The sequence below is a fragment of the Lepidochelys olivacea genome (genome assembly GCF_965140295.1).
Source record: "Lepidochelys olivacea isolate rLepOli2 genome assembly, chromosome: 24".
Lineage (NCBI taxonomy): Eukaryota > Metazoa > Chordata > Testudines > Cheloniidae > Lepidochelys > Lepidochelys olivacea.
Window position 1 is genome coordinate 4,991,054 of NC_140434.1, and position 25,276 is coordinate 5,016,329.

A 25,276-nucleotide genomic window follows, 5' to 3' on the forward strand; every position below is an offset into this window, starting at 1 on the left:
TCTATACCACAGCGTCCATTTCCAGCGCTGCGCGGGTGGTTAATTATGGCTGTGCAGTCTGCTGTTGTGGGTAAGGCCTTGTGATATCAGCAAGGGATAGCATTTTATTATTATTATTATTCAAGTTCCAACCCATAAGTTTGCTGAGATGGCAACAAAAGCACAGAGAGAAATACAAGTTGCCCTTTTAGGATATGTCTACCATAGCAAAATTGGTACCAATATTTCAGTAACTGCAACTATGGGGCCATTAGCCTGGGGCTGAGCAGCAGGTAAAGACAAGGGCCCAGCTGTTTCTTCTAAAGTGTGTGTATCTATCTAAGGTACTTATCTGGCCCATTAGTCCCCATTACCTTAGTGTCTGAGTCCCTCCCAAGTTACAGTGTATTTATTCTGTAAATAACTCTCTGTAAGGTAGGGAAGTGCAGTTGTCTCCAGTTTTTACACATGGGGAACTGAGGCATAGAAAGATTAAATGATTTGCCTAAGGTCACACAGGAAGTCTGTGGCAGAGCAGGGACTCCCCAAGTCCCACTCTAATTAGCTATAAAGCCTGTCAGAGGGAGGGTTCAAAGGCTCCTCCCACATACCCACACTAGTTTGCTGTTGCAGAGGAACTATAAAAAGCCTTGCTGTGAGGTGCTCCCATGGAAGCTAAAGTAGAAGAAGAGTGATTGTAGTATTTTGATAGAAAATGAGTCTCTTAATGTAAGTTGCAGTGTGAATGACTTAATTAGTTATTTGATTCTTGATTTTAGGGGGTACCTGTGCTACAAATGTAGTTATATTGTGGGTACAATGTTGTTAAAGCAGAGTTTGTGTGAAGCTAGTTCTCCTTCCCCCTACCCCAATGCCCTGATATTCAGCATTCTCAACTGGGGGCAGGCTGTGTCAAAGTGTTTTTTGTCAAAGGGTTTTTTTTAAATCATAAGCCTCTCCATATTTGGTGTCTGACTTAAAGTGAAAGCTCCTGGAGTCATGTGAGAATCACACATAGATATGGATCTCAGGGTTTTGGAGTTGTGTAATATACAAAGAGAAATTACACAGGCAATTTGTGTGACTGAAATGCCATGTCCTTCACGTGGGCCTGAATATGCAAAATAACTGGAAAGGAACTACAATTCCCAGCATGCTCTGGGCTGAGGTTCCCCACATGAGTTGATCAGCTGATGGGGAAGCAGAATCTCTGAGCTGTGTGTTTCCACCCCTGCAGGGAGGAGAGAGGGTCTGTTGCTACCATGCTGCGCCCCAAGGCCCTTACCCAGGTCCTGAGCCAGGCCAACACTGGAGGGGTCCAGAGCACCCTGTGAGTATAAAGGTGTTTGGGGGAGGAGTGTGGGGTGGCTGGGTATGGGTCAGGGAGCCCTCGCCCTAAAGTATTGTGGCCAGATCAGTGTTCCTATTAAGGATTATTGCCCCTGGGTACAAATGGTCTTTCCCATCTCCTCCTCTTCCCCCCCTCCCCCACCCACCCCACACACACACACACACACTCGGTGCTCAGTTAGGAACAGGGACATCTTAGTGTCCACCCCACACCCAAGGAATTGTGCAATACAGCCTATCTGAAAGAAGTGGGGAGGAGGGGGCAACCCAGTGCACCCCAGTAAGGAATACTCATCCCCCCACCAAAAGGCATTGTGGGGAGGGGACTTGGGGAACAGATTACTAGTATTCTCCCTGTTGAGGGACACCATATCGTTGTATGACAATAGTCTATGTTCCTTGTTTAGGCCAGCCATGCTGGGAGTTTGCATGGAGGCAGCTACACCAGTGCAAAGATGTGGGAGTGGATAACAGTGGGATCCATGTAAATATGGTATCTAATACGCCTCTTCCCCTTGTAGACAGGGCTGGAGTTTGAGGGCGGGCCCAGCTCCAACAACATGAGAACTTGGAGTGGGGAATGCAGAGCTTTGCACAAGTTCTCTGGCTGTATCCACTAGATGCTAAAATGGTCCATTCCCCCTTGACCCTCCTCTTCCTAGTAGCTGCACCCATGGAAAAAGAGCACCCTTGCTAGGGAGGAAAGATGGTTTGGTGGATAAAGGAAAAGCTCTGCCATTGCCTCCCCCATCTGACCTTGGGCATGTCACTTCACCTTGAGCCTCAGATTCCTTCTCATAAAATGAGGATGAGACCTGCCTCGGAGGGGGTGTCAGGAGGGTCAGTGCATGATCTGTCTGATTGGGTACTAAGGCGATGAAGCATCACAGAAACCCCTATGAATAAATTCTATGCCTAAGCAGAAGTGGTGTAAAGCCCTGTGGGCGTTTAGCTCAAATTCTCCTCCTCTCTCCTTCGTAGGCTTCTGAACAACGAGGGGTCTCTGCTCGCATATTCTGGTTATGGAGACACAGATGCCAGGGTCACAGCGGCCATTGCCAGTAACATTTGGGTAGCCTATGACAAGAACGGTCATCAGGCTTTCAACGAGGACAATCTGAAATTCATCCTTATGGACTGCATGGTACGTTGCGCGGGGTGGGGAAAGAGGGCGGGAGGAATGGTGCAAGGGCTGTATTCCCATAGGGAGGATGAGTTTCTCAGCAGGACTGGAGGAACACTGCTGCAGGTCCCTGCTCTTCCCAGTTTAACCCATAGATCCCTAAAACAAGGGTGGAATTGGAACAGAAGACTACAGACTCCTGTTCCCAGCTCTGCCACCAACTCACATTGGGCAACTGCCTCTTTCTGCCTCAGTTTCCCCACGTGTAAAATGAGGCTAATAGCTGCGTCGTGGGGTGGGGTGGCGGTTGCTTAGATCTTCCTATAATGGAAGGGGCTATAGGAATGCAAGTATCTAAAGCCAAAACGTTAAGAAGGTTGCCATTCCCACCCCCACACAGTTGAAAGGGCTTATTTCAGAGCAAATGCCTTGCTTTTTAAGAATGACCTAGACTTTCAAGTGTGACTGGACAGTCCAATTGGATAACATTGTACAATTGTTTTGACCACCTTGTGCAGAGCAGTAGGAACATAGTACCTAGCTCTGAAGCAGCACCCTAGCATCAGTAGATCTCTCGGCAATTCAGTCTCCAGTCGTACGGGTGGAAAATTGAGGCTCAGAAATTAGGCGACTTTCCGAGGTCACCCAGTAGGCCAGTGGCAGAACTGGGAAGAGAATCCAGGACCCCAGTGTCTTGACTGTAAGAGCAGAAGGTCAAAATGTCCATTCTAGGGCACCCCTGGACACTGGGACATGAGGTGTTAGGGCAGAATTCTGCAAACCTATCAATCAAATGCTTTTTTTTTTTTAACCCCATCTTGTCCCTCCTCCCCCCCTTTGCAGGAGGGCCGTGTTGCTATCACCCGGGTGGCGAATCTCTTGCTGTGCATGTATGCAAAAGAGACCGTTGGATTTGGGATGCTGAAAGCCAAGGTGATGCTGAGCTGACTGATCACATTTGAGGGGAGGGCGGGGGCCGCTGGTAGCAGGCTGTGTAGCTGCAGTTTGAAAAGCGGTTTAGTCAACTCTGCATAGGATGAGCGGATCTCTAACTGATGTTGGGGAAGGGGGGAGGAGTTTGTAGAATGGCATTTGGGGGTGGAACCTAGATGAAATTTTGGGGAACCAAAAAGCCTCATTCTCACTTTACCCAAAGGGCCCCTTAACCCTATCCTAGCAAAGGAGGAGCCTAAAATTGGGCATAAATTACACTTACATTTTAAGGCCTCTGTAAACTACCAGAGTTTAGTGAAGGTGGGATCCGTGCTGTACAGCATAGATTTTGTAGGCCGTTACAAAGTCTATGTGACTTCAGGGTAGGGCCTGGGTTGCCTTTACTGTTTGTACAGCACCCAACAGTCCCAATTCTGTGCCCACAGGCAGGCTGTTTGCCTCAGTTTCTCCGCTGTAAAATTAGGATAATATTTCACGACCTCTGAGCAGTTCGGCTGTAGTCAAGGCTGAGTGTGGCTTATTGCCTGTTCACTAATGCTCGTCTCACTGTGTGGTATAATACTCTGTTCACAGGCCCAGGCCCTTGTCCAGTATCTGGAAGAACCTCTCACGCAAGTGGCAGCATCCTGAACAAGCGACAGAGGGGCAGAGCGGAGGATGAATGAGGCTGTCACAGCTCCAGGGCAAAGAACCCTTCTCCCAAAAGCTCTTATAATGGAGAATCGGTGAAGTAGGCTTGTGAATGGTTCCATAGGCAATCCAGGCATTGGCATCACACTGAAAACTCCCTGACAGCAGTGGAAAGCACTTGGGGCCTTTTTTTATATATAGTTAAAAAGAAAAATAAAATGGAGTATTTAACACTTGAGTCTCGTCTTGCCTCTTTCAGATGAGGAAGGGGCTGGAGACTTTCATCCTAGGGCTCGTCTACACTTGAAACACTACAGCTAAGCCACTGCAGTTCCGACACTATGTACGCCGATGGGCAGGATTCTCCTGTCGTCGTAGCATTCTGTCGACCTAGGGTGCAGCTGAGTTGACTTAATTTTTTAGTGTAGACCAGGCTCGAGAGGTTAAAAAGGGGTGGAAAGGGGTGTGTGTGGAGGGGGTGGTTAGGACAAGGAGAGGTGCATGGGTCTGTACTAGAGCTGGCTGAGAAACAGGTCTCCTGTCCTATGACTTTCAAAACTTTCCCATCGCAAATTGGGACGGAGAAGTTAAAATCGTGCAAGTGGCTGTGAACTGAAAAATCGCCAAACAAATTTCAATTGGGGCAATGGCAACATTTTGTCTGTTTCAACCTTTATTTGTTTATTTTTTACGATGTTAACTTTTGCAACAGTCACTATGACTCAAACAGAACTTTTCATTTACCCCCCCCCCCCCAAAAGTCAAAATGGAGCATCCTGAGCCCTCAAACTCTTCTCAAAAATTTTTTGAAGTGAGATTTGGTCCAATCAACCCTTCCCCACAACTTGTTTTTGATAAATGGGCGTTTTGTGATTTTTTTTTTTTTTTCTTGAGAGCTCCTGACCAGCTCTAGTCTACACCAGTGGCTCTCAACCTTTCCGGACGATTGTATCCCTTTCATGAGTCTGATTTGTCTTGCGTACCCCTAAGTTTCACTTCACTTAAAAACTATAAGCTTACAAAAATCAGACCTAAAAACTCAGAAGTGTTACAGCTCGCTATTGCTGACTTTCTCCTTTTTACCATATATATATATATATATATATATACACACACACACACCCCCCTCCTTTTTAATTATAAAATCAATTGGAATATAAATATTGTACTTATATTTCAGTGTATAGGGTACAATGACTTGTTTATACTGCTCTATATGAAATTTTAGTTTGTACTGACTTCGCTAGTGCTTTCTTATGTAGCCTGTTGTAAAACTAGGCAAATATCTAGATGAGTTGATGTACCCCCTGGAAGACCTCTGCGTACCCCCAGGGATATGTGTCCCCCTGATTGAGAACCACTGGTCTGCACCCTCCCGCTCTGATGTACTAACAAGGGTGCATATCCAAAGCCTGATCGAAGCCACAGGCTGATGGCTTTATCAGCACATTGTGGATGAGGGCTGTAATCTGAGAAGGGTGGTGTAACACCTGAAGCCTGTCAGTCTGGAGCTCCACTTCCACCCAACCTCAGAGCACCATCCTGCATGTGATCCTTGGCTCTGTCCAGCAGAAGCAGTGACTGGATGGAGTAGCTGGACTCAACCAGTGGGACAGATTTCAGCTGCATCCCTCTTGAGCAATATTCCCCTCTCCTGAGCTGATCTTGGTGTTAATATTTTTTTTTTTTTTGACAAGGGGCCGGCTACAGCTGCCTGGAGCCTAGACTGCTTTCCCACCAACACTTGGCTCGATCTTTAAATTAGCTTTGTCTATACTAAGGCTCCTGAGGTGTTCGCTTTGGGCTAAACTCACCCCTCTGCAGAAAGCCAGCGTGAAGCCGATTTTGTGAGACTAGAGAAAGCAGCATAAGGTGGCGTGTTGGATGAGGAGTCCTGGGGTCTATTCCCAGCACGGCCACTGACTTGCCTGGGTGCTGTTGGGCAAGTAACTTCCCCTCTCTGTTCCGGTTTTCTTTTCCTGCTTTCTCTATTTCAATTGCAAGCTCTCTGGGGCAGGGATACCCCTTGCTATGTTTCTCTACATACCCGAGCACAGTGGGGTTCAGATCTTGGTTGGTGCCCCTGGGTATTCCTGGAATGTACATAGGCCTATGTGCCACACTCTCACAAGTATTTTTCCCTCCCTTCAACCCACTGTGTAATTAGACTTTGGAACTCTCTGCCACAGGTTCATACAGGGGACAAGAATTTAGCAAAGAGGGACTACACTTACATAGGTTCTTGTGTTGAGCTCATCACTCTAGTAATTGAGCACTAGTATATTAAGTGGTCTGACTAACTTGTCAAGCACAAGAGTATCAGAATAGTTAAGACTGATCAAGCCCCTGTACAATGCAAAGCCTTAGCCTCAAGGCTTCAATCAGTCTCGAACAATGAGGGAGTTGGAGGAGATCTTAAAGGGGATGGGGGCAGATTATCCCATAGCTGTCTATTTGTGGAGGAGAAAAGGGGTTCTTGCATCTTCCTCTGAAGCAGCTGGTGCTGGCCACGGCCGGAGGTGGTTTTTTGAACAAGTTGATCTGGAGCAGGGGGCTAACTCCTATAAGGATTCAGGGGTTGCTGTGATGGCTAGTTTTTCCCTCTGTTGCTCACATGATGGCAGCAGAGAATAGGAAACGCAACTTTCATTTTCTAACACAAAACTTGCAGGGGCCAGATTCTGCTGCCAGTAATGCTGGTGTAAATCTGGAGTGAGTCACTGGCATCGCTCTCGATTTACACCCACGTAACCGACAGCAGAAGGGGATTCAGAGCTTCTGCTCTTGGAGATACCAGTACCCTCCCAGTATGATTCTGTAAATCCAGCTGCTGGAGAAGCTTTGCACACGAATATCTGATTCTTCTCCTGCTTACATCAGTGCAAGTGGAGTTGTTCCTGATCTACACCAGCAGCTGGAAAATCTGGCCTGGTGTTTTTTAAAGTGAAACTAGCAAATTAATCTAGCGCTGTGCTCAGGCTGAAGGCTGGGGTCATGCCAAGGACATCAGGGGTATGGCTGGTACAGCGTTCTACCAGTGCTCTCATGTGTTGCACTCGACCTGCCCTGTGTAGACTCTGTTGGTGTGAACTGAAAGGCACCAGTTTGTGTTCATTCAGTCCTGTCTGACACAAGACTACATCAGTACGAACTAGGTACCTTTTAGTTCACAGCAGCAGTGTCTGCACGGGGCAGGTCGAGTGTGATACATGAGAGCGCTCGCCAATTCACACACGCCCCCCACCCTGTAGTCTGGGCTGCGGCACTGTGTAGACGAGCCCTAAATTGTGTGTTGTCCCCCCCCCTCCCCTCATGTCAATACAAATGATGGGATATAGAAGGACATTTGCTAGCGGGGGGTGGGATAGCTCAGTGGTTTGAGCATTGGCCTGCTAAACCCAGGGTTGTGAGTTCAATCCTTGAGGGGGCTGTTTAGTTGATCTGGGGCAAAAAAATGGGGATTGGTCCTGCTTTGAGCAGGGGATTGGACTAAATGATCTCCTGAGGTCCCTTCCAACCCTGATATTCTGTGATTACCTGAGAGCTAAGGGGGAGGCAGTGTGACCTAGTGGACAGTGCACTGGACAGCAAGTCAAGAGACATGAATTCTATTCCCACCTCTCGCCTGTTGGGTGACCTTGGGCAAGTCACTTGCCTGCTCTGTGCCTCAGTTTCCCTGTCTGTAAAATGGGAACAATGCTACTGACCTCCTTTGTGCAGTACTTTGAGATTGGCAGAAGAACAATATGAGCTATAGTCACAGAGGGAAAAGCTGGCCCAAGTGAGGCCAATGGGAGCTTTGCAGGGAGTGCAGTGGAGCCTGCTGCCTGAGCAGTGTAAAAGGGCCTTAGTGCAACTGAGAATCAGCCCACTGGACTTTGTGTCACAACCCCTGCGTGGACATTAAATGGCTTGCTGGAGTGCAGCGTTGGTGCTGTGCCTCGTTAATCCCCTAATGCATCCGGTTTCTCCTGCTTGAGCCTGGCCTCTCCCATCGCTGCTGAATTTTCACCTGCATTTGTAGGCTGTGGCGTTAGCATCCCCAACTCTCCACCCACCAGTCAAGAGGTGTGGTCCCAGACACAGAATAAGGCCTTTGTTGGCTCTGTCACGCCCCCTCCCTTCCCTAAGATCCTATGGTGGATTCTTTTGCAGCCAGCTCTCTGGATTGTAGTGGATCTAAGGCTAGGAACTCAGAAACCCCTTCGCTTCACAATCCACAAATACATTGGGGGTCCCCCACCAACACACCTGGGTTTAAATCCTTTCCCATCAACCCCTCTAGAGGGCTTCCCAGTGTCTCTTATACCAGTTCCCAGTGCAGATGCTAATGCAATTACACTCCATGCTTGTGAGAGGAGAGCCTGGCCCAGTGGACAACTAGACCCCCTTTCCCTCCCTTCTTGTCAACCTTGGCCAGAATCTTGTCAACTCATCCCTTCTCCTCCCAAACACTCAGTCGTTCGTCTCGTGTGATGTAGACGTCCCCTTGGCTCTCTGCTCCTCCAAAGAGTCCTCCAGGAAAAAAAAAACAGTATAAGCCCCAGGCCAGAGTGTGTGTTATAGGCCTCTCTCTCTGCCTTAGCCACAGCGAACGGGCCTCTGCCTACGGGGCTGAGCTCACCCGAGAGGGGCTCGGGCTTTTCCCACTGGAGGTGCCTGGGTCAGTCCCGGGCATCAGCCCCCAGGCAGGCACTCGCTGGTGCTAGGGGAGCTGAGCCAGCTGCAGGTACAGAAGCATCCAACGCAAGGCATGTTTATCTGTGGCACGTGCCCCCAGATCAGCAGAGTTGGTCCAACCTGCACAATGCTCCTCTCTCCATCCTCAGCCTCCCACTCCCTGCTCTCTGGCCTCCTGCAGTTTGCGCTTAGGCCAGGAGGTCCTGTGGCGGGTCGGGGGTCTAACAGGCCAGCTCATCAATAAAATGCAGTGCCCGCGGCTTATGCAGCCTGGGCCAGTTTGCAAGTCGTGGGTGCTTCCACAGGAGAGCAAAGAAGGATCGGGGCCACATTCCTAGGGTTGCCAAGCCTCCAGGATTGCCCTGGAGTGGCCAGGAATTAAAGCGTAATCTTTCATTCGAGATTACGTCATGTGGTGAGACCCCCCAGGAACGTGTCCGACCACAATCGGCACCCCTGCCTAGTCCAGCATTAACAAAAGCAGAGGGAGCGTACGTGGATGTGTTCAGCAGCCATGTGACACTGGTGGGGGCGGTGAGCACTACCTGACAAACCTGTAGGGTGACACCCAGGTCACACCCCATTGAGTCAGCCAGCCCAGCAGAGCTGCACCTTCAACCCGCCTAGCAAAGGAGCTACTCCCCGCCCAGCCCCCTCGAAAAGAGGCCTAAGAAGCACAGGGCTGGCTTTTTTTGTTTGTTTGGCTGGTGTAGCAAAGGGAACTTGGTCCTGTGGGTCTCCTCCCCCGCTGGCAACTCTCCTCCCAATCGCTTTCAACTTCCCTGTCTTGGGAGGAAATTTTGTCCTCCACCTTCCTGGTTTATCAGATCGTGGCAAATAAAAAAAAAAAAAATACCAAAAAACCCCCCACCATCCCACACACCCTGGCTGTTAAGGCAGCAGGCAAAGACTGAGAAGAGGATCCCAGGCCGGAGGGGGGCCAGGTGTGGCTGGGAGAGATGGGGACGGCGGAGGAAGACTATAACTTTGTCTTTAAGGGTGAGTTTTATCGGCACCCCCTTTCCGTGGCTGGTTTCAAGCTGGGTTGCCCCTTCTGCAACGTGCTGGTTCTCCCTTTTGAAAGCAGTGGAACTGGGGGCCCGGGGCAGGGGGGCACAGGATGGATGGGATGTGGGGTGGATGCTGGAGCAGCGGTGGGGGTCTGGGGCACGTAGCACAAACAAGGGGTGGAGGGGAAGCAAGCAGCCGTCCAGAAGGGCAGCTGAGCAGAAGGGTCTTTCTCCTGTGGTAGTGGGAGTCCTTGGTGGTGGATCTTTGAGGCCAAATCCCACCACACCTGGGTATAAGCCCCAGGGAAGTCAGTGCAGATGCACCAGGAATTTGGGTCAGATGAGCCTCTCTGCCACTCTTGGCCCCGCACAGTCACTGCAAGGTTGTGACTGGTTTAGGAACGCACTGAGCATCCTGTCAGTAAATCCACTGCCCAGCTCAATGCCTGGACTGACAGCTGCTTTGTGGGGTGCAGTCAGGGGGTACCTCTTAAGCATTAGGTACTGGTCACTGCTGGCCTAGCTGGACCGGTGGGCCAAATGGATGGGACCAGCCTTACAGCAGGGACACTGCTGGGGAACCAATAGAGTGGGACGGAGGGAGGGCAGCAAGGCCACTGTGGAGGCACGGGGGCTTCTGGTGACCCAGATCCCCAGGGATCCTGATGGATGTCTGGACTGAACACCCTGGGGGCTGATTCTCCTTCACACTGCACCATGAGTGCTCATTTACATCCATGCAAAGACTCAGAATGGGTCACACCGGTGCAAATGTCTGCATGAGAGGGAGAGCAGTGAAGAATGGGGGGCTGGTAGCCATATGGATGGAAATAGCCCCATAAGGATCCTGCCTCCACATGGGCCTGGCCCAGCTGGTATGGAGCTGATGTAAGGGCTATAGAGAGTGGATCAGGGGTGTGGCCAGAATGCACAGTGCTGTGGCTATTCTGTGCTTCTCAGGCCCCACAAGGGGCAAGGGACTGTTTCTTGCTATGTGTAGTCACAGCCCCCGTCACACTGGAGCCTCAGTTTTGGTATGAGCCTCCAGGAGCTACCGTAATACAAAAAATAGTAACGCCCCCACAGCGTAATGCCCGATGACAGGATTGGGGCCTGACAGGATTGCACCCCTCTGGGGAGCAGTTTATTCTAACCTGGCCCAGTAACTGGAATTGCAACAAAAGCCAAAATGAATTACATTTTTTAAAAACCAAAACCAAAGTCATTTTCCCCACAAAGGAAAGTGTTTTGGTTTTCTGGAAAAAAAAAATCAATTTTTTAACCAAAATTTTACTTGCAGGGAAAGAATTTTACATTCAAAAAAATTCTAAATATTTTGAGGAAAATGTTTACTCTTTTCTAGCCGGTTCTTTATGCCCATATTTCACTGGGAGAAGGACACCTGCTCTGGCAACCAGACCCCAAACCTTTCCGGGCTTGATAGGTTAAAACTAGAGCTAGCTGGACAACGTTGGGGGCAGGGGCCTTCCATGGTGACACAAACAACAAAATCCTCAAAACTTTCAGATGAACATTTCAATTTTTCATCAAAACACTGAAAAAATGTCCAAAAACTGAAACATTTTTGGATTTTGCCCAAAGAGTCTCATTTTTTTGCTTTTCCAACAAGAAAAAAAAAATAAAAAATTGTCGAGGAAATGAAACACTTCCTGTGAAAAATTTTGTTTAATCAAAAACCCCAGAGAAAAGCGGCTTGGATGGAAATTTTTTGATCCTCCCTAGTGAAAGCCAACTCCTTGAATTCTACCAAGAAGCTTTTTGGGAGTAAGTGTTGATCATGGAACATGGACTGATGGGCTCCCAACCTGCAACTCCCCTTAATAAATAGTCTGTCACATTTTGCATTAGCTTCAGCCTCTGAATGGTCTTGAGCTGCAGGTTCAAATCCCAACTGAGGTGTAATTTACATTCTTGTTATTTCATTTTGTGTTGTCTGGTTCCAGGGTCAGGAAGGTTTTCCCAGCACTGGTGCTGCCTTGTATGGTCCAGGGGTTCTGTAGGGCTCAGGAATTAAGTGCTGGTGGGGAAGACTGTGTTGGTGTGAAATTGTGAAAGTGCAGGAGGAGCAAAGAAAAGCAAACTGGACCGGCATAGCTGAGTGGAAGGCAAAATGTAAACACCGCCCAAGCAGCTTAAATGGGGAAAGTACATCGGGCATTTAAAAGTCATTCTGCTTCAGTAATCTTGGGAGTTGTCATTAGGATTATAGGTAAAGTAATTTAGGGTTTAGAAATATTATAATGACCTGGCCCGTGTGTATGTCATCACTTGTATTACAGTACATTAGGTGCTGTACATAAACATAATAAGAGACAGCCCTTGCCCGGCAGAGCTTACAGCAAGGTAGTCGAAGGGGAAACAGAACAAGGAGTTGTCTTGGGCAAGGGCACCAGCAAAGCTGGGCCAAGAGCCCAGACCTCCTGATTCCCAGTCCAGTGCTCTCGTCACTGGATAACACTGCCTCTCTGGTATGTGTCACTGCCTGCTACTGAATGGAATCAGAACTACTCAACTGTGTGACACAGGCCCTATATTGCAAGTCGCTAAAGAGGAGTTGCCTTTAGCTTGGGTGCCAGGGGCCTTAACTTTTGAAGCAGTGGGAATCTGAGTTCTGCCCCCAGGGTCACCATGAAGTGCCACGTCCTAGGCAGCAACAGATTTGCTACATGAATTGTAAGCTGGCGGTGTCCTTTTCAGAACAAAGCCAGGGAGACAAACGGCTGCTTGGCCTTTTAATGTCCCACTCACGCAGCACGACGGTGCGGGAAGGCTTGTGTTTGTGCAGACTTTGCACACACTGCCGCCTGCCACACCTGCATGAGCGAGCAACACGGTCTTTGGCCTGCGTTGTGCAGGAGGTCGGACTAGATGATCATAATGATCCCTTCTGACCTTAGTATCTATGAAACACAGAGCACAGGCAAGCTCAGCCGGGATCCTTCAGCCAGGTTTCAAGCAGCCACTGCAGGGTCAGCTGCCCCTGTTCCCCAGGGAGGAAAAGATCAGAGCTACCAGTTTGCTTTGCACACAGCTCAGCTCAGCTGCAGGGTGGCTTGAAACAAGGAGGAGACTGTCTCCGTTGCCACCTGGGTGGAAGATCTACTACATAAGCCATCTGGACAAAAGACATCCGCACATGCACAGACCTAGGGGGGCCATCAGCAAAGCGCCAATTGCAGGAGGAGGCAGGCTGACATGAAGACAAATCCCTCACTGTAGGGAGTGAGGAGTGGAGGCCAGATGGAGTCAGTCAGGGGAAGGCTTAGAAGGGAAAGGAAAAAAGATGGAGGACCTTATTTGTTAGAAAGCAAACAGCCAAAACCTATTTGCCTAGGGAGTCACCTCGAGGACTAGCCTGCCCAGCTGTTACTGCCTATTCCAGCTGGTGGGCCAGTTACTCAGAAACTGTCCTGGCTCTTGGGTGCAATTCTGTGGCCTGACTGAGGGGACCAGAATGATCCTTCTTGGCCTTAAAAAGACAACGATGAGTCTGATTCTTCCTGCGCCTCTTGCAGGTGTTTACGCGAGGGCAAAGCGGGGTGTCAAATGTTTCTGACTCAGAACGGGAGGCGTTTCGTACTTGTTCGGCACTGGGGTAATTGATGACACAGTTTGATGGGAGAATCAGGCCCAGTAACTATGAAGAAAGACAAACCCAGGACAGGTACGCTGTGTCTGTTTGAATGGGTGGGATCTTAAACATCTCACTGAAACACATTGCAAAAAATCCATTTTGGTGAGAAGCAAAACCGCCTTGACATTTGAGATAGGCCCATGCGCCAAACAGCCAGGACATGAGGGTGCTCAGGAATAGAATCAGGCTGGAGAGAGGGTCAGGAATTTTGTGTGACCCTGCCCCTCCCCCACTCCGGAAAATGTTGAGATTTTGGCAAAATATTTCCATTCAGAAATACCGCCATGGTGCTTCATGGGAGTTGTAGTTAGAGTTCCTCGTGCTCCCATGCTCCTCTATAGGCTGGGCTCTCTAATGAGACTGCATCTCCCAAGATGCACTGTGGTCTCTGCTCTTGATAAGGGGAGGTGGTATATTGTGGCAGTCCCAGGATGGTGATGTCCAATGGGAGGAGATTTATAGATTCCAAGGCCAAAAGGGCCCATTGTGATCATCTAGTCTGACCTCCTGTTGAACACAGGCCGGAGACCTTCACAAACTAATTCCTGGAGCAGATCTTTCAGAAACATATCCAATTTTGATGAAGATAAAGTCCAACTGGGGATTTTACTCTGGAAGCTGGGGTAAATTATCCCAGTGCAAATCATGGCATATATAGGTTTACCCTGTCTACTTTGCCCAAATAAATTTGCTAGTTTCTAAGGTGCCACTAGGACTCCTCGTTGTTTTTCCTGTCTACTTTGGTGGTTTGCAGAAGTGCAGCTATGCCAGGAGATGACGTTTGGGCAAGCTCTCGTTATTATTAGATCACCAGTATTTTCAATCCCATGCCTTCAAACTTATAAATCAAGGCCCTAGAAATCATGAGATTTTAACAGTAGTGAATTGGGGGGTTGTTTTTGTTTGCCTTCTGATGCTGAAGACTTTAGAGGTCACATTTTCATGCTTCGCTCTGTAATCCTGAAGGCCAGAAACTGCCTTCTCTCCCCGACATGAGAATCTCAGCTTTCATTTACTCACGTGACCCTGGGTGCTGGGGCTTTAAGAAAAGCACCAGATATCATGATCCTTTGCAAAAGTTGGCAACATTTGGTCTGCACCCTACTGTGTGCTAGGGGCTGTACGTACACACGGACAATGCCTGGCCCTGAACTGCTAACAGTCCACATAGACATTGGATGGGAGAGGAAACTGAGGCACAGAGAGAGGAATGGGCATGCCCACAGTCACCCCACAGGCCAGTGGCAGGGCCAAGCATAGAACCCATGTCTACAGATTGCCCTACCTGCCTGATCACACCACTTCTCTTTCAGCACGGACACAGCCACAGTTTCCCCTCTGGCATGGGTGGATCTCACATGTGGCAGGCAGAGAAGGGGGTAAAAGCACTGAAGAAAAATAGGAGCATGCAAGTATAAAGGTGCAACAGTGGGGAGAGGGATTCAAGGCGTGCGCTGGGCCTGGAACTACTGTGAACTCCTGGTTTGAAACTAAGCCCTAGTCTACACTAGGACTTTAGGTTGAATTTAGCAGCATTAAATGGATGTAAACCTGCACCCATCCACACGATGAAGCCCTTTTTTTCAACTTAAAGGGCTCTTAAAATCGATTTCCTTACACCACCCCGACACGTGGATTAGCGCTTAAATCGGCCTTGCCGGGTCGAATTTGGGGTACTGTGGACACAATTCGACGGTATTGGCCTCCGGGAGCTATCCCAGAGTGCTCCATTGTGACCGCTCTGGACAGCACTCCCAGATGCACTGGCCAGGTAGACAGGAAAAGAACCGCGAACTTTTGAATCTCATTTCCGGGGACTGCGGGAACTGTGGGATAGCTACCCACAATGCAACACTCCGGAAGTCGACGCTTGCCTCGGTACTGTGGAAGCACTCCACCGAGTGAATGCACTTAATGCACTTAAAGCATTTTCTGTGGGGACACACACACTCGAATATATAAAACTGATTTCTAAAAAACCGACTTCTATAAATTCGACCTAATTTCGTAGTGTAGACATACCCTAAGGGCTCGTCTACACGGGGAGAGTGTCCAGAATAAACTATTCTGAAATCGTTTCCCATGTGGACACTCTTATTCCAGAATAAAAGTGCCTTTTCCCTGCGTTAGCTTAATCTGGACTAAACTCCAAAGTGCCAGTGTCCCTTTAAAAGCGGGGGGATTTGTTAACTTTCCAGGCAGGCTGCACAGGTAGTAAGTTTACACAGGTATTTAGGGAGGGGAGGGGTAGATAAGGTGGGTTTGATCATGAGTTATTATGACGACAGTGAGGATCAGGTGAGCACCCACTGGTGGTTTAATGCATTTCTTAAGGACTGGGGAGGGAGTTTATTTGCGGGTTGCCAATTGTTACTTTAATTGCAGTGGAGTGTCTAGGACAGGGATTCTCAAACTGGGGCTTGGGATCCCTCAGGGTTATTACATGGGGGGTCCACAAGCTGTCAACCTCCACCCCAAACCCCACTTTGCCTCCAGCATTTACAATGGTGTTAAATATATTAAAAAGTGTTTTTAATTTATGGGGGGGAGGTCGCCCTCAGAGGCTTGCTATGTGAAAGGGGTCACCAGTAAAAAAGTTTGAGAATCTCTGCTCTAGGACGTAAAATCAGTGCTGTAAATAAACGAATTCAATCAAAACTGTGGAAGACTTAGCAGGGCTGAGACAGGAGAAGAAAGTATGGCCCAGTGGTTGGGGGAGTAATCAAGCGATCTGGCTTACATTCTTTGGTCTGAAATTCAATCAAAACCAGGGCAAAGTCCTGCACTGAAGAAATAAAAATCAAATGCACAACTACAAAATGGGGCGGCTAGGTGCCATACTGCTGAGAAGGATCTGGGGGCTAGAGGGGATCACACATTGAATATGAGTCAACAATGTGATGCAGTTGCGAGAAAGGCTAATAGCATTCTGGGGTGTATTAACAGGAGCGTCGTATGTACAGGGGAGGGCATTGTCCTGCTCTACTTAGCACTGGTGCGGTCTCAGCTGGAGTCCTGTGTCCAGCACTTTAGGAAACGTTGGAGGGAAATTGGAGGGAACCCAGAGGAGAGCAACAAAAATGACCAAAGGTTTAGAAAACCTGACTGATGAGGAAAGGTTAAAAAAAGGGGGCATGTTTAGTCTTGAGAAAAGAAGTCTAAGCAGGACCTGATAACAGGCTTCGAATATATGAAGGGCTGTGATAAAGAGGACTTTGATCAATTGTTCTCTATGTCCACTGAAGGCAGGACAAGAAGTAATTGACTAAATCTGTAGTAGGAGAGATTTAGGTTAGATATTAGGAAAAACTTTTAATCTAAGGGTAGTTAACCTCTGGAACAGACTTCCAAGGGAGTTTGTGGAATCGCCGTCACTAGAGGTTTTAAGAACAGGTTGGACAAAACCTGTCAGGGACAGTCTAGGTTTTCTGGGTTCTGCCTCAGTGCAGGGCACTGGACTTGATGACTTCTTGAGGTCCCAGCCCTGCATTTCTAGGATTCCCTCCTCTGCCACAGACTCCCTATGTGACCCTGGGCAAGTCACTTAGCTTGTCAGTGCCTCAGGTTCCCCACCTGTACAATGGGCATAATAGCACTGCCCGGGCTCACAAGGAGGGCTTGAGAGAATAAACATATTAAAGCTTGTGAGGCACTCAGGTATTATGGTAACAGGGGCCAGAAAAAGTGCCTTCACTCGATAGGGTGTGTCCACACCACAAAAAAAGACTTGCGGGGCGGAGTGGTCTCAGAGCCCAGGCTCCAGGTGCAGCCTGCACGTCTACACTGCTATTTTTAGACCCCCCAGCATGAACCCAAGTAATTTGACCCTGGCTCTGAGATGCACTGCTGCATGTATTTCTCTGCTGTGTACACATACCCCTGGCTACTAAGCCACATTCCTGGCTCTGTGCTAGAAAATTCAAGTGCATTCCACAAAACAGAGAGATCAGAAGATATAGCACCATAACAAAAGGCAAATCTTCCATACAGCTTTTTCAGCTGCTGTTTAAAATAGAGAGACAGAGAGAAAGCGCTCTTAGGTTTTATTTTCACTTTGGCTTAATACAGGTGTGTTAAGAGGCTGTCACATGAAAAGAAGGAAAACTGTAGCCCAGTAGAAGAAATTTGGGGTATTTTATGAAAGTTCCAGCAAACAAAGTGATTGTTGTCTAGGGTGATCCAGAATCACCAACCCCAAGTATTCAAAAATCACGAGTCGGGCCCCCAAAATCATGACCGGCTTAAAATCTTGAGATTTTTTAAATAAATAATTTTGGGGGTTCTTTCTATTTGTCTTCTGGATTCATTTGCTTCACATTTTCTAATTTTTCTCCATCAACACAAGGACTAGAAACTTCCTGGGGTTTTTGAGATGAAAGCTGAGATTCTCACAAAGTCAGCTGACTCCAGCAGCTGGGACTTTAAGCTCGCCCAAATGTCTCAAGAGTTGCTGTAAAACTGCAAGACTTGGGGCAGCATTGGCAGTCGTATCATGTGTGTGTGTAGCTAGAAAACTTTTGTTTCTTTGTCCTGCACTGCTGTATTTCTAAGAACTCTCCCTGAATGCAGAGACAGCAGCTGTTGTGAAGTTGGTTCCATGCAGACTGGTGCAGGGGAGCTGTATCCACTGTGCTCTCTCTCATAAGGGACTTTCCTTTTGTTCTTTCTTTTTTGTTTGGTTTCCTTAATCTGATTCTGACTGAAATCTGCTCCTTGCTTATGGAAAAACATAACAGATGGGGGCTAGGAAGAAATTTTCCTTATGGGCATGTTTTTCCCATAACTGCTTAATGCAGAGACAGGATACTGGACTAAATGGACTTGTGCTGCTCCCATGTGGCAATTGCTATGTTCCTAGATGCAGCAGTTGTCTGTTACACTAGAGTATTGGCCCAACTCACCATTTCCCTGCAATCTGTGTCATCATTTGCACCAGTGCACAATGGTGATTCTGGCTAGGTAGCATACAATACCCACTTTTGGTGGTGTAAATGACAACATGAGGCGCAAGGCTGTGGGGAATCAGGCACCAAAATATTTGCATTGCAGCCATCTTGGGGACAACGATTCCTCTGCGTTTGTACATTGCTGTGCGCCATGAGAGAGTTCAATACATTCTTAATAAAACAATGATGGACTGGCTGGTATGTATGATTATTTATACTGCAGTAGCATCAGAAGCTCTAGTCATAGATCAGGGCCTCATTGTGATAGGCGCAATACAAGAAGAACAAAAGTCCTTGTCCCAAAGAGCTTACAGTCAAAGTCATGTTCCATAGCTCTCTACTGGAATCAGAACACCTCAACTGGGTGTCATATGCCCTATACTTCTCCCAGCTCATGAGGATTCTCCATCTTCCTGTGCTTTTGTATTAGGAGGATCAGAATTCTATCCCTGGTGCACAATTGCCATTTGCATCTCATTTTGCTAGGCGTTTTCCTCTTGTCTCTCTAGTGGTCCTGATTGGAGAGTCCGGCGTGGGGAAGACCAATCTGCTCTCGCGCTTCACCCGCAATGAATTCAACCACGACAGCCGCACCACCATCGGCGTGGAGTTCTCCACCCGCACCGTCATGGTGGGCAACGCCATGGTGAAGGCACAGATCTGGGACACGGCCGGGCTGGAGCGCTACCGTGCCATCACCTCAGCGTAAGCGGGCCACGCCGCTTGATGCCACAACGGGAGGGCTTGGCAATGGCAGCAGCGGTTCCTTGGGGAGGCAGGAGCATCTGAACGCAGAACTCCCAGGGGGGTGGCCAAGGGGGCTATTGTATGTGAGCTGCCCATACTCGGCGTGACTCACTGTCTCCCTCCAGCGGCTGGGCCACATAGGGGTTTATGAGTCTGCTGCAGTCTTTGAGCTAGCAGTTCTTTTACGTCAGGTGGTAGATGCTCGTGGATTTAGAGCCAAAGATCTTGGGTTCGATCCCCGCTGCTAACCCCCTGCTTAGAGGAGCCGTGGTACCCCTAGAGCAGGTGGGATGGAGAGTGTCTATCGCCCAAATGAAGCCGCAGGGCCTGATTCTCCATTGCCCTGCACTTCCCAAGTCATTTACATGAGTGCAAAACTGGCTTAGGACACTGCGGGATCTGCAGCAGGTGTAAACAGGCGTCGGGCCCCTGATTTCCTTGGGGCTCCGCTCAGATCCACGTGCAGGACCGAGCGGGATTTTAGCAGCCGACAGGCCGAAGCTCACTGCGCAGCGGTGGGAATCTCCCTCGGCAGCAAGAGAAATGTTTTTATTGTGAAAATGAAGGGGGGGGGAGTCAGCGACGCCGGGGTGTTTATTTGACTGTGAGGGATGCCCAGCGGCATTTGAACCCTAGCTCTCCCCAGGCACAGCACAGATTTCTACTGGTGGAGTTAAAGGAGTGACTCCACTGCTCGGAAGCAGTAGTAGGTTGTTATCCTAGTAGTGCAGCCACGAGGAGGGAGGGGGCAGGGGGAAGGACAGGGATGCGATAGCCACTCCGTGGGACTGCTCTTCGACTGCTGGGTTCTAGGTAGACGCACTATGGGTATGTCTACACTGCACAGTAAGCCCAGGTCAGTGGGACCTGACCTTGAGGACTCCGTGTTTCCTAGCCCACACTTGAGCGTCCACATTGCCCTGTAAACCTGGGCTTACAATTGCTGGACCCGGGTCTCACAGCCCTGCTAACAAGTCCACACTGCACTGTGCAGACCTTCTGACTCAGGTCTGATGCTTGAGCTGCATCCACGCTGCAAACTGACAGGGCTTGGACCTGAGTTGCAGCAGGACTCGCTCTCTGACCCATCCCCCTAGCAGAGTCCTTGGACCTAGGTCCTGAGTGCTCGCTGATCCAAGTCAGATGGATTTGTGTGAGGATGGAAGAGAGACTTGGGCTCCAACCTGAGTTAGTGCCTGGGCTTAGCGTGCAGTGGAGACATACCCTAAGAGGTCTGACCCCACTGGAGGTGGTGGGGCTGTGACAGGCTCCAGCTCAGGCCCTGTTGTGAATGCCGCCCGCTCTCTCTCGACAGGTATTACAGGGGAGCAGTGGGCGCCCTCCTGGTTTTCGACATCACCAAGCACCAGACCTACGACGTGGTGGAGCGCTGGCTGAAGGAGCTGTACGACCACGCCGAGGCCACCATCATCGTCATGTTGGTGGGCAACAAGACAGACTTAGCCCAGGCCCGCGAGGTGCCGACCGAGGAGGCAAAGATGTTTGCAGGTATGGAGCTGCCTGCCCAGGCAGACCCACCCTGAGACAGCCAGCGTCCGCTGGGTTCTGCTACCCCATCCCGAGAACACGTCCTGAAAACTACCTGTCACCGCTCTGGTGCTGGGCCTTCATGAGCTAAGCAGGGTCAGTAATGTGATAGACCAAGGGGTGCCAGGCTGCAAGGAGGCGGGGGCTCAGTAGGGGGCGCTCTCCCTGTTGACTCAGTATTGATCCCCGGGGAGCTGTACTGTGGGGATCAGGGTGGGGGTGCTCTCCCCTCCCTGACCCTGATGCCCCACTGTTGTTCTGCTGGGGGAGATGCCATGCTAGATGGGCCAAGGGCCTGCCCTGTTCTGGCCGGAAGAGGGATGCTCGGGTAGCCGGACCCCCAAATGGTACCATGGTTCCCATGCCTCTTGCGTGCCCCTGTCCTTGCAGAAAACAATGGGCTGCTGTTCATCGAGACGTCTGCGCTGGACTCCACGAACGTCGAGCAGGCCTTCGAGACCATACTGCGAGGTGCGCCCAGGGTAGGGGACGTGGAGTCGGGGTGCGGGATTCTGAGCACAGCATGCTCCGGGGATGGCTGATGGAGAAGCACCTGGAGGGGGGGGTGTGAACTCTCCATAGAAAGAGCTCAAGGCACCATGCGACATCTGCCCCGCCACCAGGAAGTGCTAAGGAGACCGAGTGGGTTATTGCACTCTCCTTGAATCCAGTATCCCACCTCCTGCCATGACAAACCAGCCCGTTGGCCCATCTGTTTTCGCATCCTGCTGGGCCCTGTCCGACCATTTGTGTACCCCCAGAGCTTCTCTCTGCACCAAGGGGGGGGCAGGTTAACGACGAGGCCAACTGGTCTCCCATTTGGGGCTAGACAGGGGATTTTCCTAGGTCAGCGGCAGGGACAAAACACCATGTGACACTCTGGAGAGAGATACGGCTGGGGAGCAGGTTTGGGCAAGGAGTTACCCGCATGCTGCCTGTTTCTACCAATGTTCAAGGGGACAGGATTAAAGACCATCCTGAAGCAGGGCCGATGGGGGGGGCGGGTGTAAAAGAGGGACAGTCGTACCAGGGCCCTGAGCTCGGGGTTAGGGGGGACCCCAAAATGTCTGTGTAAATAAAGTGAAATGGGAGGAGGTAGGACCCTAGCAAACATGGTGTATCAGGGCCCCCCATTTCTCTCTATGGGCCTGCACCACGCTGAAAACCGAGCAGGCCTGGAAGATCCACCCATATTATGCCAAGCCCCAGCAGGGATTGAACCCGGGACCCTAGCGCTTTAAACAGGAGCTGGTACAGCATGCACTAATAGAGCCAACTGTGGTGGTTAAGGCAGGTGGAGGCTCATCAGCCTGTCTGTGGCCTAGCCCAGACTCGAGGGGGACACAGCCCCACCCGGTGTGGGTTACCCTGGGCCAGGGGGAACGCTCCAGGATCCCTCCCTATCGCTTCCCCTTCCAGGCATTTTCAGCAAAGTGCAGAAGCAGCAACAGCGAAGCCCCCAGGACAACGCGGTGTCGCTCTCCAGCGAGACCCCCCGCGGCGCGTCCCAGAGCCCGGAGGAGAAGCGAGCGTGCTGCGTGAGCCTCTGAGAGCTGGCCCGGGCGTCGCCGTGGAGGCACGAGCCCCTCCATCCGCTCTGCTTTCTGACTGGGGGAATGTCCGTCCCCTCCCTCAACGCCCCGTAACTGCACCGAGCCAGGCCGGGGCTGGGCGACGGAAACACGGCTGCAATTGAGCGGTCCCTTCGCCCCCTCTCATGTGCCCCTCGGCAAAGCCATTACCCACCCCCCACACAGCAGCACTAGAGAAGGGGATGCTGCCTACCCAGACCTCTGCCCCCTGGTGTCTGCCAAGCCACGGCAGGGGGAATCTTGGCGGGGGGGCTGGCCAAACTTCCCCCCTAGCAGAGGGGGAGTCAGCCACAGGAACACACCCATCTATCTTAGTTATCTGATCCCATTACCACAGTGTCTGAGCATCTTTTTAATGTATTTATCCTCACAAACCTAGGGCAGATAGTGCTATTATCCCCATTGTACAGATGGGGAAACTGAGGCACAGGGAGACCAGGTGACATGCCCAGGGTCAAACAGGTCATCTGTGGCAGAGCTAGGAATTGAACCTGGGTCTCCCAAGTTCCAGGCTAGCGCCATAACCACTGGGCAGTCCTTCCTCTCTTCCTGCAACCATGAGGTTTCAAGGAAGGAATTTAAATATTATCAATATATTGGTCTGATCCTGCCATTGGATCCACGCGCACTCAGAATCTGGCCTCAACGCCGCTCAGCTCAGTGGGGCTTGCCCCAAATTCACACAGATGCATCGGAGGTCAGAATCCGGCCCTCCCTGTCGAAGTCAGTGGAGGGTGTGGCCACATGGCTCCAATTCCAGGATCGGAGCCACGATTTTTGCCCAGATGCTGCCACTTTAAACACCCCGTCCATTTCACTGTCTCCCATAACCTGGTCATTCGCCAAGTGGCATGCATACAACACCGCTGTCCTAGCCTCTGGGTACAGAATCTCTTTCTCTGAATAGACAGCCTCTGTAAAAATGTGACTCTGCCCTATACAGAATGGCAATACAGGAGTGGAGAGAGAGAAAGCAGACATCTCTAGTTCTGGGGCGTGGGTTGCCTAATTAGCCTTACCTTGTACGGCAGCCTTACTTGAAGGTCTGAGGTCTTGGAGACGGGAGGGTGAGATGGAGGGAGGAACTCTGTTAAAATAACTCAGTGAAGGGCTTGGGTTTCAGAGGGGCTGACCGTGCCTCGCTCCGCTAGACTCCAGCTGGAATTGTGACTACCTCACCAAATCATCCCTTCCATCAATATACACTGAACACGGGTCTCCTAACTTCTGGCTACTAAGGACTTGACCCAAAGCCCCTTGATGTCACCAAAGTTCTCCCCATGGAGTCCAATGGGCATTGGATCCAGTTTATAGAGAAGGAAGTTGCGGGGGGGTGGAGAGGGAAGGGCAGGGGGGGAGGTTGCCCGTAATTAATGAGTTAAACGTCTGAGCTCCTTACGGGACCTGGACTGGATTGTGATCTCTGGGCAATCTTGGGAAGCTGGAGTCGTGCTGACTTCAGTGGAACAAATCCACAGACACCAGAATCTGGCCCTAACTGAAGTCAGTGGGCCACGTCTCAGCCGGTGTAAACTGGCAAAACTCCGCCCAAGTTATGTCGATATACACCAGCCCAGTGGGTTGACTCTGGCTGTGTGCGCCAATGTATCCGATATCAGACTCTGCCCACCACCATTGGAGTTAATGGGGTGACTCTGGATTTGCACGGATGTATCTGAGATCAGAATCTGGCCCAGTTCCCCTGGAGCGACTCAATTCGCAAACGTGTATCTGGAATCAGAATTTGGCCAATTGGAGTCTGGGGAGGTGCCTCTGGATTTACACCGGTGTAATTTAACTCATTGGAGCAGATTCTGTGCTGAGACAGAAATACTAAATCCCTGTCACACCTCTCATTCTTGTCTAAACCTGGCTTTTACCTGCCGTTAATCTAACTGCAGCATCTTGTGAACGTCTGAATTCAGTGGGAATTATTTATATGATCGCCAGAACGGGGCTGGATCTTTTTCTACAGATTGTCTCACGAGGAGCCCTGGCGAGGGAGTGTGCGTGATGTGATGGATTATAGGACCTTGACCCAAACATTAAAACATTTAGAGAACGTTTCAAAGATAGCAGTCTGCCTATCTTGACCTCTTGCATATTCCTGGTGTGTTTCCCTTTAGGATCTCATCTAATTTTTCTATTCCCCTTCCCTACCCTCAGGGATGTTAATGGGCAGGATGTGGGGCAAACCTGCAAGATAAGGGGTTTCAGACTGGACAACCAAGTGTCTGTGAGCTCTGAAGTGGCCCTGTAGCAGTACTTCCGTCGGCGGGGGGGGGGGGGGGGGGGGCGGTTGTGTCGGGAGATTTCACAGCACACAGCTCTGATTGCAGATCTCAGTCCCCACCCGTAGCCCCACCTCTGCATCCCCTGGGCTCCCCACACGCAGCTCTGCTGATGCCTCTCGTTCCAACCCATTCCAGTCCCCAGCTGTTCCTGCCCTGGGTTCTCCCAGCAAGATTTTTTTATAGCCGTTGTGGAGAGGGGCTTCATTTATTCCCTCCCCAGTTGCATTTGGTCTACGCAGAAGAAAGAAACTACTTACTTTGCCTTGTGACAAAACTCTGCCCATGGGCTGAAGGGGAGCAAGAGCTGATCTCCGCTGACGGTTTGGGTAATTCGTCTAGGGCAAAGCCCAACCCCGACTAAACCCTCCAACTAAATAGACTCAAAGCCGGGCCTTGTCCTTGTGCAGCTGCAGAGAGGTGACTCTCACCCTGGCTGGGAGAAGAATTCAGCTGCTTTCCCTTCGCTGTATTAGCTCCCTCAGGGCTGTGGGGTGTGGGGCCGATCTTCAGGTGGTGTCTATCAGCATCACTCCATCGGTCTCAGCAGACCTACCCCACAGCTGCTCGCGATGAGATCTGAGTCAGCCCGAGGCCTCGTTACAAGAGCGAGGGCCCAGCTGCAAAGATCACACACGGAATCATCCGAGTTTAAAGGGAGGGCAGCACGGTCAGTCCCAGAGGGCTGGCCGGGCCTCAGCATAGCAGTTACCCTGCCTCAGTTTCTCACCTGGTTCCAGACCCCCTACCTGCAGACCTCCCCTGACTTTA

General features: G+C 50.3%; 2 protein-coding genes across 2 annotated transcripts; both read left to right on the forward strand.

Annotated features, from left to right (window-relative positions):
• Positions 1-1,150: 1,150 nt before the first annotated feature.
• On the forward strand, positions 1,151-4,269 carry LAMTOR2 (late endosomal/lysosomal adaptor, MAPK and MTOR activator 2). The gene is made up of 4 exons (XM_084614027.1): positions 1,151-1,309; positions 2,311-2,473; positions 3,296-3,385; positions 3,980-4,269. The coding sequence occupies exons 1-4, from the start codon at positions 1,242-1,244 to the stop codon at positions 4,034-4,036; spliced, it is 378 nt and encodes a 125-aa protein (XP_084470153.1). The 5' UTR covers positions 1,151-1,241; the 3' UTR covers positions 4,037-4,269.
• Positions 4,270-9,324: 5,055 nt separating this feature from the next.
• On the forward strand, positions 9,325-24,268 carry RAB25 (RAB25, member RAS oncogene family). Its single transcript, XM_084613322.1, has 5 exons — positions 9,325-9,715; positions 18,837-19,032; positions 20,390-20,583; positions 21,013-21,093; positions 22,042-24,268. The coding sequence occupies exons 1-5, from the start codon at positions 9,676-9,678 to the stop codon at positions 22,170-22,172; spliced, it is 642 nt and encodes a 213-aa protein (XP_084469448.1). The 5' UTR covers positions 9,325-9,675; the 3' UTR covers positions 22,173-24,268.
• Positions 24,269-25,276: the final 1,008 nt, after the last annotated feature.

Coding starts and splice junctions, on each gene's coding strand:
- RAB25 (XM_084613322.1), top strand. CDS start 9,676: ATGGGGACGGCGGAGGAAGACTATAACTTTGTCTTTAAGG. Junction 9,716..18,836: donor CTATAACTTTGTCTTTAAGG/GTGAGTTTTATC, acceptor TTGTCTCTCTAG/TGGTCCTGATTGGAGAGTCC. Junction 20,584..21,012: donor GGAGGCAAAGATGTTTGCAG/GTATGGAGCTGC, acceptor CTGTCCTTGCAG/AAAACAATGGGCTGCTGTTC.
- LAMTOR2 (XM_084614027.1), top strand. CDS start 1,242: ATGCTGCGCCCCAAGGCCCTTACCCAGGTCCTGAGCCAGGCCAACACT. Junction 1,310..2,310: donor GGAGGGGTCCAGAGCACCCT/GTGAGTATAAAG, acceptor TCTCCTTCGTAG/GCTTCTGAACAACGAGGGGT. Junction 3,386..3,979: donor TTGGGATGCTGAAAGCCAAG/GTGATGCTGAGC, acceptor CTCTGTTCACAG/GCCCAGGCCCTTGTCCAGTA.